The 16,200-nt window shown below is 39.0% G+C and overlaps 2 protein-coding genes across 3 annotated transcripts in view; one reads left to right on the forward strand and one right to left on the reverse strand.

Annotated features, from left to right (window-relative positions):
* HIBCH (3-hydroxyisobutyryl-CoA hydrolase) overlaps positions 1-9,362 on the reverse strand; it is a 69,714-nt gene extending 60,352 nt beyond the window's left edge. The window contains exons 1-2 of the mRNA XM_006209981.4: positions 9,249-9,362; positions 4,140-4,182 (exon numbers count right to left, since the gene is read on the reverse strand). Of these exons, the coding sequence (XP_006210043.1) occupies positions 4,140-4,182; positions 9,249-9,283 (78 nt within the window). The 5' untranslated portion in view covers positions 9,284-9,362. The remainder of the gene's footprint in view (positions 1-4,139; positions 4,183-9,248) is intronic.
* INPP1 (inositol polyphosphate-1-phosphatase) overlaps positions 7,073-16,200 on the forward strand; it is a 36,606-nt gene continuing 27,478 nt past the window's right edge. For both annotated transcript variants that reach the window (XM_072961316.1, XM_072961317.1), the window contains exons 1-2: positions 7,073-7,167; positions 14,086-14,196. The gene's annotated coding sequence lies outside the window, so the exon portion shown is untranslated. The remainder of the gene's footprint in view (positions 7,168-14,085; positions 14,197-16,200) is intronic.

Genomic DNA, 16,200 nt, shown 5'->3' on the forward strand with positions numbered 1-16,200 from the left:
AGACTGCAAATTAATGGCTTTTGGTGAACTCAATCAGAGAAGTGAGGTCACAGGGCAAACGGCCAGTAATAAAAACTGGAGACAGGTGCCTTCAGGGAGATGCAGGACCAGAATAAGTGCTTACCTCAGGCAGAAGCCCTAAGAACAATTAACTAGGATTTTTGATGACTTGCTAGAGGCCGAGTGAGGGCAAGTGTGATAGTATGAAGCTCTGGAGGAAGGGTGGGTGGTCACAGTCATGAGTGGGGGGATTCCACACTTGCTGGTTCTTCCTCTTGGAACCCAAACAGGCCCTCCCAGGGAAGACTGGAGAAAGCCTTCCCATGAAGTGCTGGCTGAGGGAGGGGAACAGCAAGCACAGCTAAATCCTTTCCCCTCATCTTCCATACAGAACAAAAGGCTAAATCTGCAGGAAGGGAGGAAGGACTTCAAAGCTGGCAGCTCAGGCATGGAGCCCCACTACAGTGGAAGAATGGGATGGAAGCCTACAAAATAAAACCCTTAATCCCAAGGGAGAAGCACTTTAAAACCATAGCCTACTGACCTTAGTGTTTACCAACCACAGCTGGGAAAAGAAAGGGCACAAAGGAGGAAAAAAAAAAGGCAGCCCATCCCCAGCCAAGGAACAGAACACTTATGAGGGCCACACCCCTGGACTCCAGTTCACAGTGACCTCCAAACACTGAGGATTAATGGGATACAACACCAAAAGTATGATCCACAAAAGAAAAAACTGATAAGCTGAATTTCATAAAATTAGAAGCTTCTGTTCTGCAAAACATACTGTTAGAGACAAGAAAGACAAGAAATTAGAAGAAAATACTTGGATATCACATATCAGACAAAAGATTTGCATCCAAAATACACAACTGTATAAACAACTCTTAAAATTAGTAAGAAAACAAGTCAATACTAAAACAGGCAAAAAAAATCTGAAGATCTTCAAGGAATATATAGGGATGGCAAAAAAAAAAAAAAAAACAAACACATGAAACTCTCAACATTTCTCATTAGGAAAATGCAAATTAAAACCATAATGAGATACCACCACACACATATTAAAATGGCTAAAATCCAAATACAGACAATAACATGCTGCCAAGGACATAGAACAGCAGGAACTCATTCTTAGAGGAACTGCAAACTCGTATAGCCACTTTGGAAGACAGCTCGGCAAACTTAATAAAGTTACACACAGACTTACCATACAATCCAGCTATCACACCCCTAGATATATTCCCCAAGTGAATTAAAAACATACGCATACAAAAACCTGTAAACAACCATTTAGCAGCTTTATTTATAATTACTAAAATCTGGAGGCAACCAAGATGCCCTTCAACAGGGAGATGGATAAACTGTGGTACATCCAAACAATGGAATACCATTCAATGATGAAAAGGACCAAGTTATCAATTCATGCAACAGCACAGATGAATCTTAAACGCATTCTGCCAAGTGAAATAATCTATATTTACAAAAGCCATTATACTGTATGATTCCATACAATCCAAAACAGACAATAACACGCTGCCATTATACTGTATGATTCATATGACATTCTGTAGAGGACAAAACAATAGGGGCATAAGCCAGGTCAGTGGTTGGGAGTGGGAGAAGTGGCTGACTATAGAGGGGAAGTTTTAGGGTGACAGCACTGCTCTGTACGGACTTGGGGTGGTGGATGCATGATTTATGCATCTGTCAAAACTCACAGAAGGTTACATCACAAAGAGTGAACTTTAATGTATACAAACTATTTTTTTAAAAATCAGCCAGGATGTCAAGGGATTCCAACATGGAATGCAGACTATGACAAATCAATCTAACTGAACTACACATGCATGACATAAGCACACTGAAGTGACTTCAGTGACGGTGGCAGGAAAGTTGACGTAAGTAACTTTAGAAAACAATCATTTGATTAGAAACTGTAAGGAAATATACAAAAGAACTGTACACTAACACTGTGCTCTAGTTAGTAAATTTGATTCACATGGTGGGGGTGGTTAACACTGTGAAACTGCTTTGCATGTATACTGAGGTTAAACAAGTGACAGAGGGTTGTCAGTGAGAACCAGACTCTCACTGTCTGGAGGAGAGTTACCAACAAGCAAGAAGGGAAGGCTACATTGAACCCTGCCCTATGGTACTGAATTAAAGTCAGAGACAGTGGTATAAATCTGTTATCTTAATATATACACACAGGATAAATACAGAAACTACAGATATGATACATGAGTTAGCAAACACTGTACACTATATGCATTCTACCATACATACAAGCATTACCCTAGCTCTAACCCCCAAGAGAAAGCCATGACACCCCAGTAGCAAAGAGCTAGCCCAGAGCTTACACCTTGATTTCTAAATGCAATTCTCTAGTAAAGGCAACCAGGGCTCCTTGGAGAAATGACTGATTCCAGAGCCAGGATAGAGAAAAGGTGAGAGGAGCCCAGAGCACAATTCTCATACCAGAAAGTAACGAGTACTTAAAAAAAATTGAAAATTAAGAGAATATGGTCCTATCAAAAAGATGCAAGAAGCCAAAATGAAGGAATTCCTAATGGCCAAAGCTGGAATTAATCTGAGTAACAAAATAAATAATGTGCTGTTAGATTATAACCCAAAGAATAAAATAAATATCCATGAGTCCACACTGATATAAATAACTGAATAAATCAATGGAGAAGAGCTGATCCTCCCCACAGAAGAACTCTAAATGATTTATGTAGAAATGCCCCTTCTAGGAGGTAGAGCTTAGTCCCTTCACCTTTTGAGTGTCGGATGAACTTACTGACTTGTTTCCAAAGAACAGAGTGTGAAAAGGGAAAAATGGTAACTTTAGAAAAGAAACACTGACATGTCTTACTGACCTTTCTCTCTACCCAGTCTCATATCCTTCCAGTACATACAGTGTATGAAACACCCCAAGCGAAGTCTGGGTTGGTACCTTATAAACAAATGCTTTACTATTTCTGCACCAAACCAGAAATATTTACCCTAGTTAGGATAAAGACAAAAAAAAAGAAAAGCTTTAAGTATGCTCAGGTTAGATTGTGCCACCAAATATAACCACAAATAAACCACAAACCCACCACAAACTTCTGGTTTTCAGGTTTTAGAGTTGCAGATAAAAGATCTGCAGTGTCTACTCCTTAAAGACTATAATGAGAATCAACTGAGCTAACACATATGAAGTACTCAGAACAGCATCTGGCACACCCTACTACTGTATCAGAGTGACTTGTCATTTTAACGTGCAAGGTACTTGTCAGGCTATATGAAAGGTGTCTCAGTTCACTCAGGCTGCTGAAACAAAAATACCATAGACTGGGTGGCTTGTACAGCATTTAATTCTCACAGCTCTGGAGGCTAGAAAGTCCAAGATAAGGCAGCTGCGGATTCGGTGTTTGGTGAAGTCTTATTTCCTGGTTCATAAATGGCTATCTTCTCACTGTGTCCTCCCCCAGAAGGCAGAAGAAGTGAGGGAGCTCCCTGGTGTCTCTTTTATAAAAGCACTGACCCCATTCATGAGAGCTCCAACTTTGTGATCTAATCGCCACTTAAAGTCCTCACCTCCAAATACCAACATGTGGGGGATTCGATTTCAAAATATGAATTTTGCGGGGACATATGCAGTCTATAGCAGAGATATACAAAAATGAATTAGAAGTATTTCTTCCTTGCAGTGTGATAAACTAACACCCTCTAAGCTTAAGAAGGGTACTACTAGTACAAAGTAGCTAATGTGTATAAAATGATTATTGTATGCCAATCACTATGATAGATTTTTAAGTGATTTACTTATTACTCATAAGCACTCTAAGGTGGATACTATTAGCCCCATTTTATATATGTAAGAAAGGAGGCTGAGAGAGACCAAGTAATCTGCCCAAGATTAAGCAGTAGACCCATTATTTAAACCCAGGCATTTTGACTTAAGATCCATCCCCTTATCCATAACTTTATGCCACCTTCTATAAGTTATATGTGTCAAGTCTTGGCACTATAAAATTGGAAACTATGGTGTACCAAAGCCAACGAAACCTGTCAGTATTTCTCTACTTCCCTAACAATGACATTTTAAGTTACACTTCATAATCTAATAATGCCAACAAAACAAAGTCCAAACTTACCAAATGCTGCAGTATGATATTAGTCCTTCTGGATGAATTAAACCTGAAACGAATGTAGAATACAATGAATATAGTAATGAGGGTAATCACGTTTCAATGTATAAATACTATATTCCCTTTTGTTTGCTCCAGCCTTTTTGAAAAGGTATTACAAAAGTTAAAAGAGTTTAACTCTCATTCACTGTGGTAAGAACACAAAATGACACGGCCACTTTGAAAGTCTAGCAGTTTCTTACAAAACGAAACAAAAACATAATCTTACCATATGACCCAGCAATTGTACTCCTTGGTATTTACCCAAACAAGTTGGAAACTTATATTCACTCACACACACAGAGAACATCCTGCACATGAACGTTTATGGTAGCTTTATTCATAATAGCCAAAATGTGGAAGTAACAAAGAGGTTCTTCAATAGCTGGATGGATAAACAAACTGTGGTATATCTATACAATTAAATATTACTCAGCAATAAGAAATCCACTGTCTTTCCGCAAAAGGACATCAAGGAACAATAAATGCATACTGCTAAGTAAATAAAGCCAATCTGAAACGGCTACATACTGTATGATTCTAACTCTAGGACATTCTGAAAAAGGTAAAACTAAGGAGACAGTAAAAAGATCAGTAGTTACCAGGAGTTTAGTGGGGGAGGGAGAGAAAAACAGGTGGAACACATGGGATGTTTAGGGCAGTGAAACTAGTCTTCATGACTGTCATGAGAGACCTGTCATTACACATTCGTCAAAATTTTCTGCAAACCTAAAACAAACACAGGACTGACTTCAAGTCCTAGTTTTCTTTATGAGACAGAACTTTATTTCAAAGAAAATTAATGTAAACCTACCAAATGTAAGTTTGAAGCACTGTGCACAGCATTTCTAGGTCAAAAAAAAATCTCTAGACCAATTACTATAAAACAGAATAGAAAATGAACCCAAGTACAACTAAGTTTCCTGCCAGATTCTATATAATCTATTTTCTACTTGCACTGATTTATACTCAGCTGTTACTCAAAATCTAGTATTAACTTTTAAATCACAAAAATGTATTTGAATGAAAACGAATATATGTATGTAAATGCATGACTGGGACACTGTGCTGTACACCAGAAATTGACACATGTAAATGACTGTACATATATATATAAAATGTATTTGAGTATGCAGAGTCCCCAAGTGATGCTGAATTTATGGGCTTCTCTTTCCTTCCTTTTGGCTCCAAAACTGCCATCTGGTGGAAGGGAAGAGACATACACGTTCCAGCTACTGCTAATTTACTAGTTCACTTTATCAGGCTTATTTTCTTCAGGTGATGGTCAACTAGGTGGCTTGTACCAGTTGTTCTGAAAGTGTGGTTCCTAGACCAACACCATCAGTTCACCGGGGAACTTGTTAGAAATGCAAATTCTTGGCCCCACCCCACCCGCCTATGGAATCAAGACACTCTGGGGTAAGGCCCAGAAAGAAATCTCTGTTTAACAAACCCTCCAAGTGATTCTGATAACACGCTAAAGTTAAAAGCAACTGTCTTAGAAGGATAAGAACCTTGTTAATTTAGTTTTGATTATCCAATAAAGCACACATGGGCTAACAAAATTAAACAACTTTTCAAGGAACTGTTTAAGATTATGACGTAATAAAAATGTGCTTAATGAAGATTACAGCAGAAGTAGGCAAGGTAGAATGTGGAAAGCACAGATCAAGCCCAAGGCCAAGTAATTCAGGCAAGAAATGATGAAGAGCAGCTGTGGAAACAAAGGAATGATTTATTGAGTTATTACGAAGTTAAAAACTCAGAGGAAAAGATAAAGAATTATATCAAAAAACGACTCCAAGATTTCAAGCCAGGAAAGCTAGGAGAAATAGGTACTGAAAATGTTGTGAAGGAAACTAGCTGGTTTGTGGGATGAAATATGAATCCATTTTGAAGTTCTTGAACTTGAAATGACATTGCAGAAATATTCAACAGTGAGCAGAGAAGAGAGGCTAGAGTTTGAAAGAAAAGTTAGAACTAAAGGCATGTCAGGAAGTCACACCCACAATCACTGAGGCAGAAGCACTTCTCAATGCTCTATGAGGAATAAATGAGAAAACTGCAGTTGAAAACTAGTGTCCTGAAGGCTGTCTGGGCCTACAAATGCGTTGTTTGGTTAGCAGTGTTTCAAAGCGACAAATACTTAAAAATCCAGAGATTTCACTTAAAAATGCAGTTTTCCAGCTTTTCCAGGAACACTGGTCGCTATGGAAATCCTGAGTCTACATTCTACAAAGGCTACAATGCCAGAGGCTGACAAGCTGCCTCCTTTAGACAGAGGGCTCTCTACTGCTCACCAGTTCCCCACCAGTCCCCACTGCTGCCAGCCAGCCAGCATCACTCAACGCTTCCTTCTGAGCCCCTGCATTTGGGTTTGTAACTCACAGCACAGAAAACAAAACCAAAAACAAAAACTAACAGTCAAATATTGAGCCTTCAAAAACAACTATGTAGAAGTTCAAGAAAGAGAACAGATAAAGAACAAGGTCCCACTGTACAGCACAGGAAACTATATCCAATACCTTGTAATAGCCTATAATGAAAAAGAATATGAAAAGGTATATTTATAACGGAATCACTATGCTATATACCAGAAATTAACACAACACTGTAAACGGACTACATTTCAATTGGGGAAAAAAAAAGAAGTAAAAGAAAGGAGGGAACCCAAGAAGCGAACCAAAACAATGTAATTCGGCAAAGCACAGAGGAGATGGAGAAAGGAATGAGTACCAGTAATAACTTAAAGATCAACCTCTTTGAAGAGTCTCCCTGACCCCCTCTTCCTTTCTAAATCCAGCTGTCTTTTCCTTTAAGACACTTACCAGAGTTGATAATTAAGTATTACTTGTGTTTAATTATTTGTTTCTCATTTGCTATCCTTGGACTTAAAGGACCTGAAGAAACAGTAAGAACAAGTAATCCAGCCAGGCTGGCTACAGGGTAACACAAGTGCCTACAGCAGTATCTCCCCAGGAGCTATAACATAACAGTAAGTATTTTGGGTGGGGGGGGAGGGTAATTAGGTTTATTTATTTAATTAGTTATTTTAATAGAGGTACTGGGGATTGAACCCAGGACCTCCTGCATGCTAAACATGTACTCTAACCACTGAGATATACCACCCCCTACCTCCCAGCCCTAACAGTAAGTACTGTTGAATCTATGAAGTAATTGGGGCCAAATCTCTGAAACCTGGGCTGGGAAGTTTTTATTTAATTCCACAGGTAGGAGGACACCTCTAAGAGCTTCTGAGAAGGCACTGAAGTAAACTTTGGCAACAATAATCTGGCAGTCATGTGCAGAACCTATTCAAATTGGGAAGAGATAAGTCCATTAATCAAGTTTCTGCAAAATGAACATCAGAGATAAATGAGAAGACTGTTCAAATTCGAATCAGCAGGAAGAGATAACAATTGGGATTGTGGGAGAACTTAGATAACTTTAGGAATTTAGAAGAATTAATGACAGTACTGAGACGCTGGAAGGACAAAGGAGGAATCTGCACTCATGTGCAAATTTCTATCTGAGATACAAAGGAGACGTTCAGGTGGCTGTGACTAGCACTAGAGCTCAGGATAACCCAGATTTGTATGTCTAACCTTGATTTATCTTCAGAGAGAGGTACTGTACTAGGAAACAACAACAACAAAAATCCAAGGACTGTACTGGCACTAGGGCAAGACAAGAAGTAGTGGAGAGTGGTAGCAGGAAAGCAAGACATGGGAAGCCAGAGTTCAAGGATTGCCCAACAATGTCAACCACAGCACAAAGGCCTTACTTCCCCTTAGAAAACTGTGGCACTCTATTCCTTAATACATTTGCAGGTTAGGCTATTGTAGGCCGGATGGTGCTAGCCTCGGTGTGTCTGCTTTGCTAAGGTAATAACCACTCCAGGGCTGGCCCTGAAAAAGGCCATCTCTGATGAAAGCCCCCAAAATGGTCCAGGACTCATCTACTCGGTCCACACCTTCAAATGTGGGGTGGAATAAAGTTAACTTAAACTCAGGGAATGACAGATTCTTTCCCAGGTCAGTTAATTTTGTTAAACATGTCTTTCCAATTTGTTTCTCAAATACTGTGGTATTTGCTCACAGCTTCAAAAAAAAAAAAAACACCAGTAATTACATGTACTGATCTTATCATCTGCCAAATCTCTCTGTGAGCTGGTCAGAGGCACAGGGACAATTAATTTCAAGGTATTAACAAAACTAACAAACAAAAAAACACCAAAGAAGCAACTCTTCCATTTTTTTTTTCAAATACTGAATAACAGGTCCGTGGACAATGTCAAACAACTAGGCACACTGTCTTAAAACAGCGACTATTCTTAAGTCAAAGAAACACTCCCAACCCTTTCCCCCAAGGCAAACTTCAAGGCTAAAAACTCCAGGAATTCCAGCTGCCGAGAAAATTAACCGGTTCTCTCCTAAAGTGGTCGCAGCTGCTACCTGGTGACGCACGGGGGCAGGCAACAGGCTTCAAGGCTGCTGCCTGCTAACTTCGTAAAGTCACTGCTACCAGATTTCCTCAGCTGAGCTCAAGCTGCACTGAGTAGCACTAACAAAAGTTAAACACACGTTTGCACACATAGTCCACCAAGCCAAGTTGTGTGTCCGCCAACACTAGCCTCAAAGTTCCAGAAACCTGTGCTAACGCTGGAACAAGGGTCACACCACGAGCCCAGATGCGGCAAGTAGCAAAACGCGAGTTTATTAGCACGAAACATGTCACAAAATTCCTCCAACTTGAAACCCTGCACGTCCCCCAAACTTACTCAACTTTGAAGAAGGGAAACAGAGGGCAGTCGAAACAGAAAAAAATAGTGCTAAGTCAAGGCTGCCTAAGAACCAGAGAGGCAAAAAACGAAGGTGATGCTGCAAAAGTGTTAAGAGTAAGAGCGAGGCCCGGAGGAGGGCCGGGGGTGGTCCGTGGAGGCCGGGGCTCGGGTCTGAGAGCTGCGGCCTCCAAGGGCGACTCGAGAAACTTCGAGGCCAGGCAGTCCTGACCCCTGACCTTTTCCCCATGGGCGAGCGCAACCGATGGACCTGCACAGGCCGCTGGCTCACTCACCTAGACATGAGTCTCCACACTTCCTGCAACCCCATCGCCAAAACAAACGAGCCTAAAGCAGCCCAGACGAGTCTGCGCACTCCCACGTCACGCAGCACGTCAGACCCGCCCACCGCCGCCGGTCACAGAGGACAAGTCCTCCAGAGGGCCAGAGAGGCCCTGGGGCGGGACTTCTCCACTGCGCAGGCGCCGAGGGGTGAGGCGAGAACAACGGCCTGAGGAAATGGGTTGAGGGCGGGGGAGAGAGAGAGGGTGGGAGGGGGCGGGGGCTGAGTTAGGGGCGGGGCCGCAGTGAAGGCGGAGAGTGAGATGGGGCGGGGTTGAAGGAGCCGGCAGGGAGCAGTCGCTGGCTGGATGGGAGAGAAAGGATTGCTCTGTAGAGGCTCTCTATCGAAGAACCCAAGTGGCCCAGGCTTAGCCTTTTTAGTTTGACTAGCAGAGATTGACAGGAAAGACTTTTCTGGAATTTTAAGATTTTTTTAATTAAAAATGTGAACTTAGTATTCTTTTCTGAGAATCAAGCGGATGAAATACACGATAAGAGGTCATTGCTATCCTAGCCTAACATAGCAGAACTTTTCTTATTCAGGTTGCAATATTGCCAGTTTTTTGGAAGAGTTACAGATCCCCCACTCTTCCTTAATGACAGACAAATATTGTCCTATTAAGAGGTGATATATGTCTTCACCAACTAAACTAAAAGTTACTGTTATCAGCGAAAGTGCAACAGTATTTAGAAAATAGCTTACTCTTGAGTGAAACCAAAATTTAACTCACTCACTAGGCTCCACTATTATGTAGATGCAGAAGAATGTTCCTCTGCATCCAGATACACCCAGATGTCCAGCAGCAAACATTTCATCATCAACTGAAGCATTGACATATTTATTAGGAAGGAGGAATTCAGGGAAGAATTTCAGAGAGAGGGAATTTAAAGGAGTTAGTCTTAGCAAGTTAACATGTAAGAATATACTGTCAAACCTTTGCTCAAAAGGTACCTTTCTACCTAGGTCAAATATAATTACCAAATACCCCTTGAACAGAGGACAAACAGGTATCACAGAAAGAACTTACTGACCTGCAAGTTTTCAGTCAGCTATGTGACATTGCTATTTGGCATTTTCCTCATCCAGTGTGCACAAAAAAACGGATCATCAGCATGGTTTACTGGAAAGAGCACAGGATTTCCTGTAAGCCCAAGATTCAGGTCTTCCCTGTCCCCCTGGCTTCATGCGTGTGTGATGTGTGTCTCACAAGTCCCCAAGCTTAGAAAGACCTCGTGTTTGGTTTAATGCTCTGTTTTCAGTAATTCTTGAACAAAGGATTCTGCATTTTCCTTTTGCACTAGGCCCCACAAGTTATGTAGTCGGTTCTGACCTGCCCCTGGCACACTAACAGTCTATTGACCTTAGGCAAATTATGTAACCTCCAAGACCTTTTCCAAAAATGTTTGTGTTATTTTGGACTAAGAATTCTAGTTGCAGACAATCCACAGAATGGAGAAAAAATTTTTGCAAATAATATATTTGATAAGGAGCTTGTATCCAGAATATGTAAAGAACTATTACAACTCAATAATTAAAAAAAGACAAATAGCCCAATTTTAAAAATAGACAGTGGATTGAAGATACAGTTCTCCAAAGAAGATGTAGCTGGGTGGTTTTGGCTCAGGGTCTTTGCTGAGGTTGTTCAAAAGGTACCTTTACTACCTAGGTCAAATATAATAAAGTGTTGGCTGGAACTGTAGTCATCTGAATGCTCAACTGGGACAGGAGGACTCACTTCCAAAGTCAGTCACATGCTTGCTGGCTACCTTCAGTTCCTCACCACAGGGGCCTCTCCATATCCCCTCCTCACAATGTAGCAGCTGGCTTCTTCCAGAGCAAGTGGTTCAAAAGAGAGTACCCAAAAGACAGAAGCCACTATATCTTTTATAACCTAATCTTGGAAGTGCTGTACCATCACTAATGCCTTATTCTGTTGGTCACACAGACCACCCTGGCACAGTGTAGGAGGGGTCTACATGAGGATGTGAATACTAGGAGGCAAGGATCATGTTTGGAGCTGGCTATTTTTTTCTTGAATATTTTTGAATTTTTTTTCTTCCTGCCACCAATCAGTGATCAAGGCATACCAATTATTTCTCTGAAACATCTCTCACATTTGCCCTATCCTCTTAGAACACCACTGCTTCCATTCTAGTACCCACATGTAATTCATTCCAGGTCTAACTTCTCTCTTCTCTCTCAGCCATCACATCCTTCAATTCACTCTGCATTTCACTGATTACAAATCTTCCTAGGATACCACTTTTGACTTATTATTTACCTGCTAAATAATCTCACCATTGTCTATAATGATGTTGTTCAATACTAGACACATGGCTATTGAACACTTGAACTGTGTCTAGTGCAACTGAGAAACTGAATTATTTTCAATTTAAATTTAACAAACCAGTGTAAAAATTATTTTAATATTGATTACAGTTGAGCCATATCTGGGTGCCTTTTCTTTTCCTCTCCCTCTCTCTTTGGTCACATGGACTCTCACACAGACTCGTGGAATGTCTGCTTCTCTTCTGGTGTTTTGTCTAGACATTGAGGGCCTATTATGATCCGGATGCTGTATTAGGTGTTGGCCCCTACAGCCTTGGAAGTTACATGGTGCTATGGAAGCACATACTAAGGCCACCTGTCATAGTCTAGGAATCAGAGAAGGCTTCTCAGAAGAAGTGACTGTTTCAGATGTAGGAAAATTCTGCACAGATGGAACAGAATGTGACTCTAGCATTCTGAGAGTGGCACTGGAGTGGTAGCACGGGATCAGATCACAAAGGGCCTATAAACCTACCTTAAGGGTGTTTAAGCATCAGATCAGAATTCTATCAGTATCACTTTGAAACATGGCCAGTAGATCACAGAAAATATCTCTGGCTCCCCATACCCCTTCCTATATCTTTTCTACACCTTGATGCTAATCTGACTTGTAAGGGATTTTGACTTGCCTTGGCTTATCTGATACCAGCTTTACTTCATGACATTATCGCACGTTATGGCTTTTAAATCCTTATTAACTTATTCATTTTGCTTCAAAGACATTTGCTAACTGGCCAATCTGTCTCTCATTTTCTGAACTCAGAAGACCAATCTGATTAGCTTAACTTTTTTTGAACTATAAATGAACCACCTTGAATCAAGAGACTATGGGGTTTAACCATCTGTTTGGATACTGGAGATGTTCATGGGTTGCAAGATTATGTGGGCTTGGCAGGCAATGATGAGTCATTTCTCAGATCATCGACCAGTGTCCATGCCCAGCGTCTTGTTTCAAATAGCAGCTGATAAAAGATAGGAGCGTTTATAAAATAGGAAATTTGAAAAATAAATATGGTTTGTTAGAAAAATACTGTGTGTATATACACACAGAAACATTCTAGAAGACTGCATACCCAGAACGTAAACAGCAGTTATCCTTGGGTGGAAATATGGATGACTTACTATGTCTCTAAAGTTATTTACATTTTCTGTTGTTTCTCTTAAGAATAGAATAGAAATAAAAAACATTGCACAAAACCCACCATATTTTCTTTATAGGTAATTCCCAAAATACCTTTTGGATGAGTTTTTTCTTCACTGCATACACTGGGTTTCTAGTGAGTTGCCACCAGGTGGTGAATATATTACACCAAAAAAGATTGAAAGCTTACATTTTTCTATAAGGTAAACCTCCACATCAGATTTCTTAGAAAAAAGTTTTAATACATTGCTTAATTTTGATTTATTGTGTGCCAAATTGTGTCCTTAATAATTAAAAATACATACATAACACTTACATACACAACATAAAATACTGACATTATAAAGCACCATATTTTCAAAGAACTTAAGTCTTGGTACATAGTAATAGTACAAATGTCTATTTTTATATTTCTTATAATTGGCGTATCTCTAATACGCAATGTCAAATTATCTTCACTATTTTTAAATATGTATATTATACAGATACAGTCTTGAGAATCTAGGTTTGGCAATAAATAATTTAAATTACCACTAAAAAAATCTCCAAATTGTAAATGAGTAAATTGATCTGTCCTACCAAGTTTAGTTAAGTTGTGTTACAAATACTGTAATGTTAGCAAGTTCCACTGGGAACTTTGTAACCAGGAAAATCTTTTGTAATAATTATGGACTTTAAACTCTTCCAGGTTTCCCTAGAATTGCCTGTATGTATCTATACATAGCAATAATAATATATAAGTAGATTAAAATTTGTTTTAAAGTGTGCATATACTTCCCAGTGATGAGCACTGAATTCCTTAATATTTGATATTTGTTTTAGAGAGGAGAAATAAAAGCAAATGTGTGTCAAAATAGTATGTTTTTCTGCTTATGTGAGAAAACTTTGAGTCCTTTTCAGAGTCACTTTTGAATTGTTCTGGTGTTTGGTTGGTGAGGCTTGCTACTATTCTTAATGCTATATTCACTTTCCCAATGGAAGAGGTAAAGAGGTAAAGAAAGACAGAACTGTAAACATTAGCATTTTGTGCAGCTACTATGCTCAGAAACCCTCCTTTGGGACCCTTGCCTCCAAATCCTAAATTAAAAGAACAAAAACAATGCATCTCAGGCAGTTAGTGGTGAAATCAATTGAAATTTGTAAAATTTCTGCCTATATTTAGGAGCAAAAGAGTCAGTGAGAATAAAAAGATAGTGGAAGGCAAGAGAACAATGTTTGGTATGTGTTTTTAAGAGTCACAGTGGCTGAGGTAGGAAATAATTTGCAGCAGATGAAAGATTTGTGGTAAATGATAACATCAAAGATTTCTCTTTTTTTCAAGTTTCAAGTTGTGACTCCAAAAACAACAAATTAGAGACAGCTGCTGCTGTACCGGATCTCCTCCTAGACTCTGGGGTATGTTGAGGACAAAGCCACCATAATCACCCAGCAGGTAAGACTACCTAAAGGAATGGCAGGCAGGAGACCAGAAATGGGAGTAGAGAAGTGAATGGTGACTTGGAATTAGCTTCCTTTGCCTCATCTTGGTGCCAAGCAAAAGTCTGCAGCTTTCATTTAAACTCATTGAGCCTCACAGAAGCATCTGCGGAACCACATTTGTTGCTATTTCCAAGATAAAATTTAACTATATATGTCAGTTAATATATTTAACTTTTCTTACAGGAAAAGAGGAGGGTAATGTATATACGGAAAAAACTATGTGAAGTAAGTACCAAACAAAAAAAAAAACAGGATACCAGTATATGTTCTTTCTAATTACCCAGTGTTTTCTTTCCATTTTTAACATTTTATTTATGTAAATTTGAAATTAATCACAATATGCAAACATTTCAGTGTCAGTACATCCTGTTAAAAAAAGAAAACTTGTGAAAAACATTTAGGATTAAAGGTTCAATACGGGTGAAGACATTTTGAAAACTAATATTATGTTTAACTTGTATTAGGAGTAATAACACAACCTCTTTTGCCCAAATATATTTGTCTCCTAATATTGCATAAATTACAAAGTATACATCACAGAAGGAAGTTACTTAACCAGTTAAAAACACAGTATAATCATCATATGAGGGATCTACTTTTTGTCTCTTCTTGCCTTTCTAATCTCTTGTTGGCTTAGGTTTTTACCAGAGTGATTTGGTAACATGACATATGGAGGAGATACAATAAGTGTAATTTAGAAAAAGAATTTGATTCTTCACATTAGACATTTTAAAGAAGCCTCTTAAAGTTCTATTTTTGAATGCCTGAGTTTAAAGAACTTTAATGCATTTTTCCCTATGAAATTAATTTTATATTCATACTTGCCACGTAATATCCAAAAGACAGATTACAAAATTCTTAACAGTTCTAAAAATAAAGCTAGGCAAACTTATTCCAAAGCAAAATACACAAAAGGAATAAGCAATCAGGATGTAAATATTCAAGATAACGAAGTATGCAATAAAATGATTTTACGAACTAAAGAGTGTCAGGGATGATCCAACAATAAGTTGATATTAGAATCTTCCATGGATATAGCTAAAGTAAACAAGAAAATATTCAGGAAAGTTTAAGAATTGGCGGAAATGACTCATTGATAATGTGCTTGCTCCAGAGGATAACTTCTGTACTGAACAACAAAGAATTCTACATCTAATCAGCAGGGGCTGGGCTGGGCAGTTTTACTTAAAAAATTGTTTGGATGAAGCACTAGGGAAGGCAATCCAGTGTCCGTTCTCCAAACTTTATGGTCTCAGATTCCAGCCTTTAATTCCCTTGAAACAGAGGGGAATACAAATCCTAAGTATTCATATATTTCAAGACTTTCGCATTTATTATATTTCACATCTAGAAACAGTAAGCAAACTTTCTGTGGAAAGGCAAGTAAAAAAATAGATCATTCCCATTTTACAAAGTTTAACGTATTTACACTGTGTGTGTGTGTGTGTGTTTGTGTGTGTGTGTGGAGCGTGAGAGAATAAACACCCCAGCCCAGTGAAATTTTGTTAGCGATAAGCCTATGTTCTCACGCATTGGGAAGTGCCTATAAATATATCTGTATGACTTGTTCTAGAAATTGATCCTTTGCTTTTGTAGGATCTCAGCTGTCTGTAGCCCTCAATCCCACATTCAACGTCCCCTAGTTTATATAGTTTAGTAAATGGGCACTGTTACTTAAGGAAAACTCAGAGTTTTAAATATTCTGCCACAAATGTCAAGGATTCTTCCCCCAAATCTTTTTTTTTTTAAATGACAGATATGCTTTGTTTTCATGAGAGTTGTCCAGTCTTTTCTAAGGTATGTATAAATGATTTATATGAGTTAATGATTTTAAAAGGAACACAGAAATAAAATTGTGTGATATGGTGCTGGGAATCTCTTACGACTAAATCCATTCAAATTTAGTCCTTGTGTGGGTAACCTACATTTCCCCCTGTTTTTGTTAGCTATCTAATAT

This window comes from Vicugna pacos, chromosome 5 (assembly GCF_048564905.1).
Source record: "Vicugna pacos chromosome 5, VicPac4, whole genome shotgun sequence".
NCBI lineage: Eukaryota > Metazoa > Chordata > Mammalia > Artiodactyla > Camelidae > Vicugna > Vicugna pacos.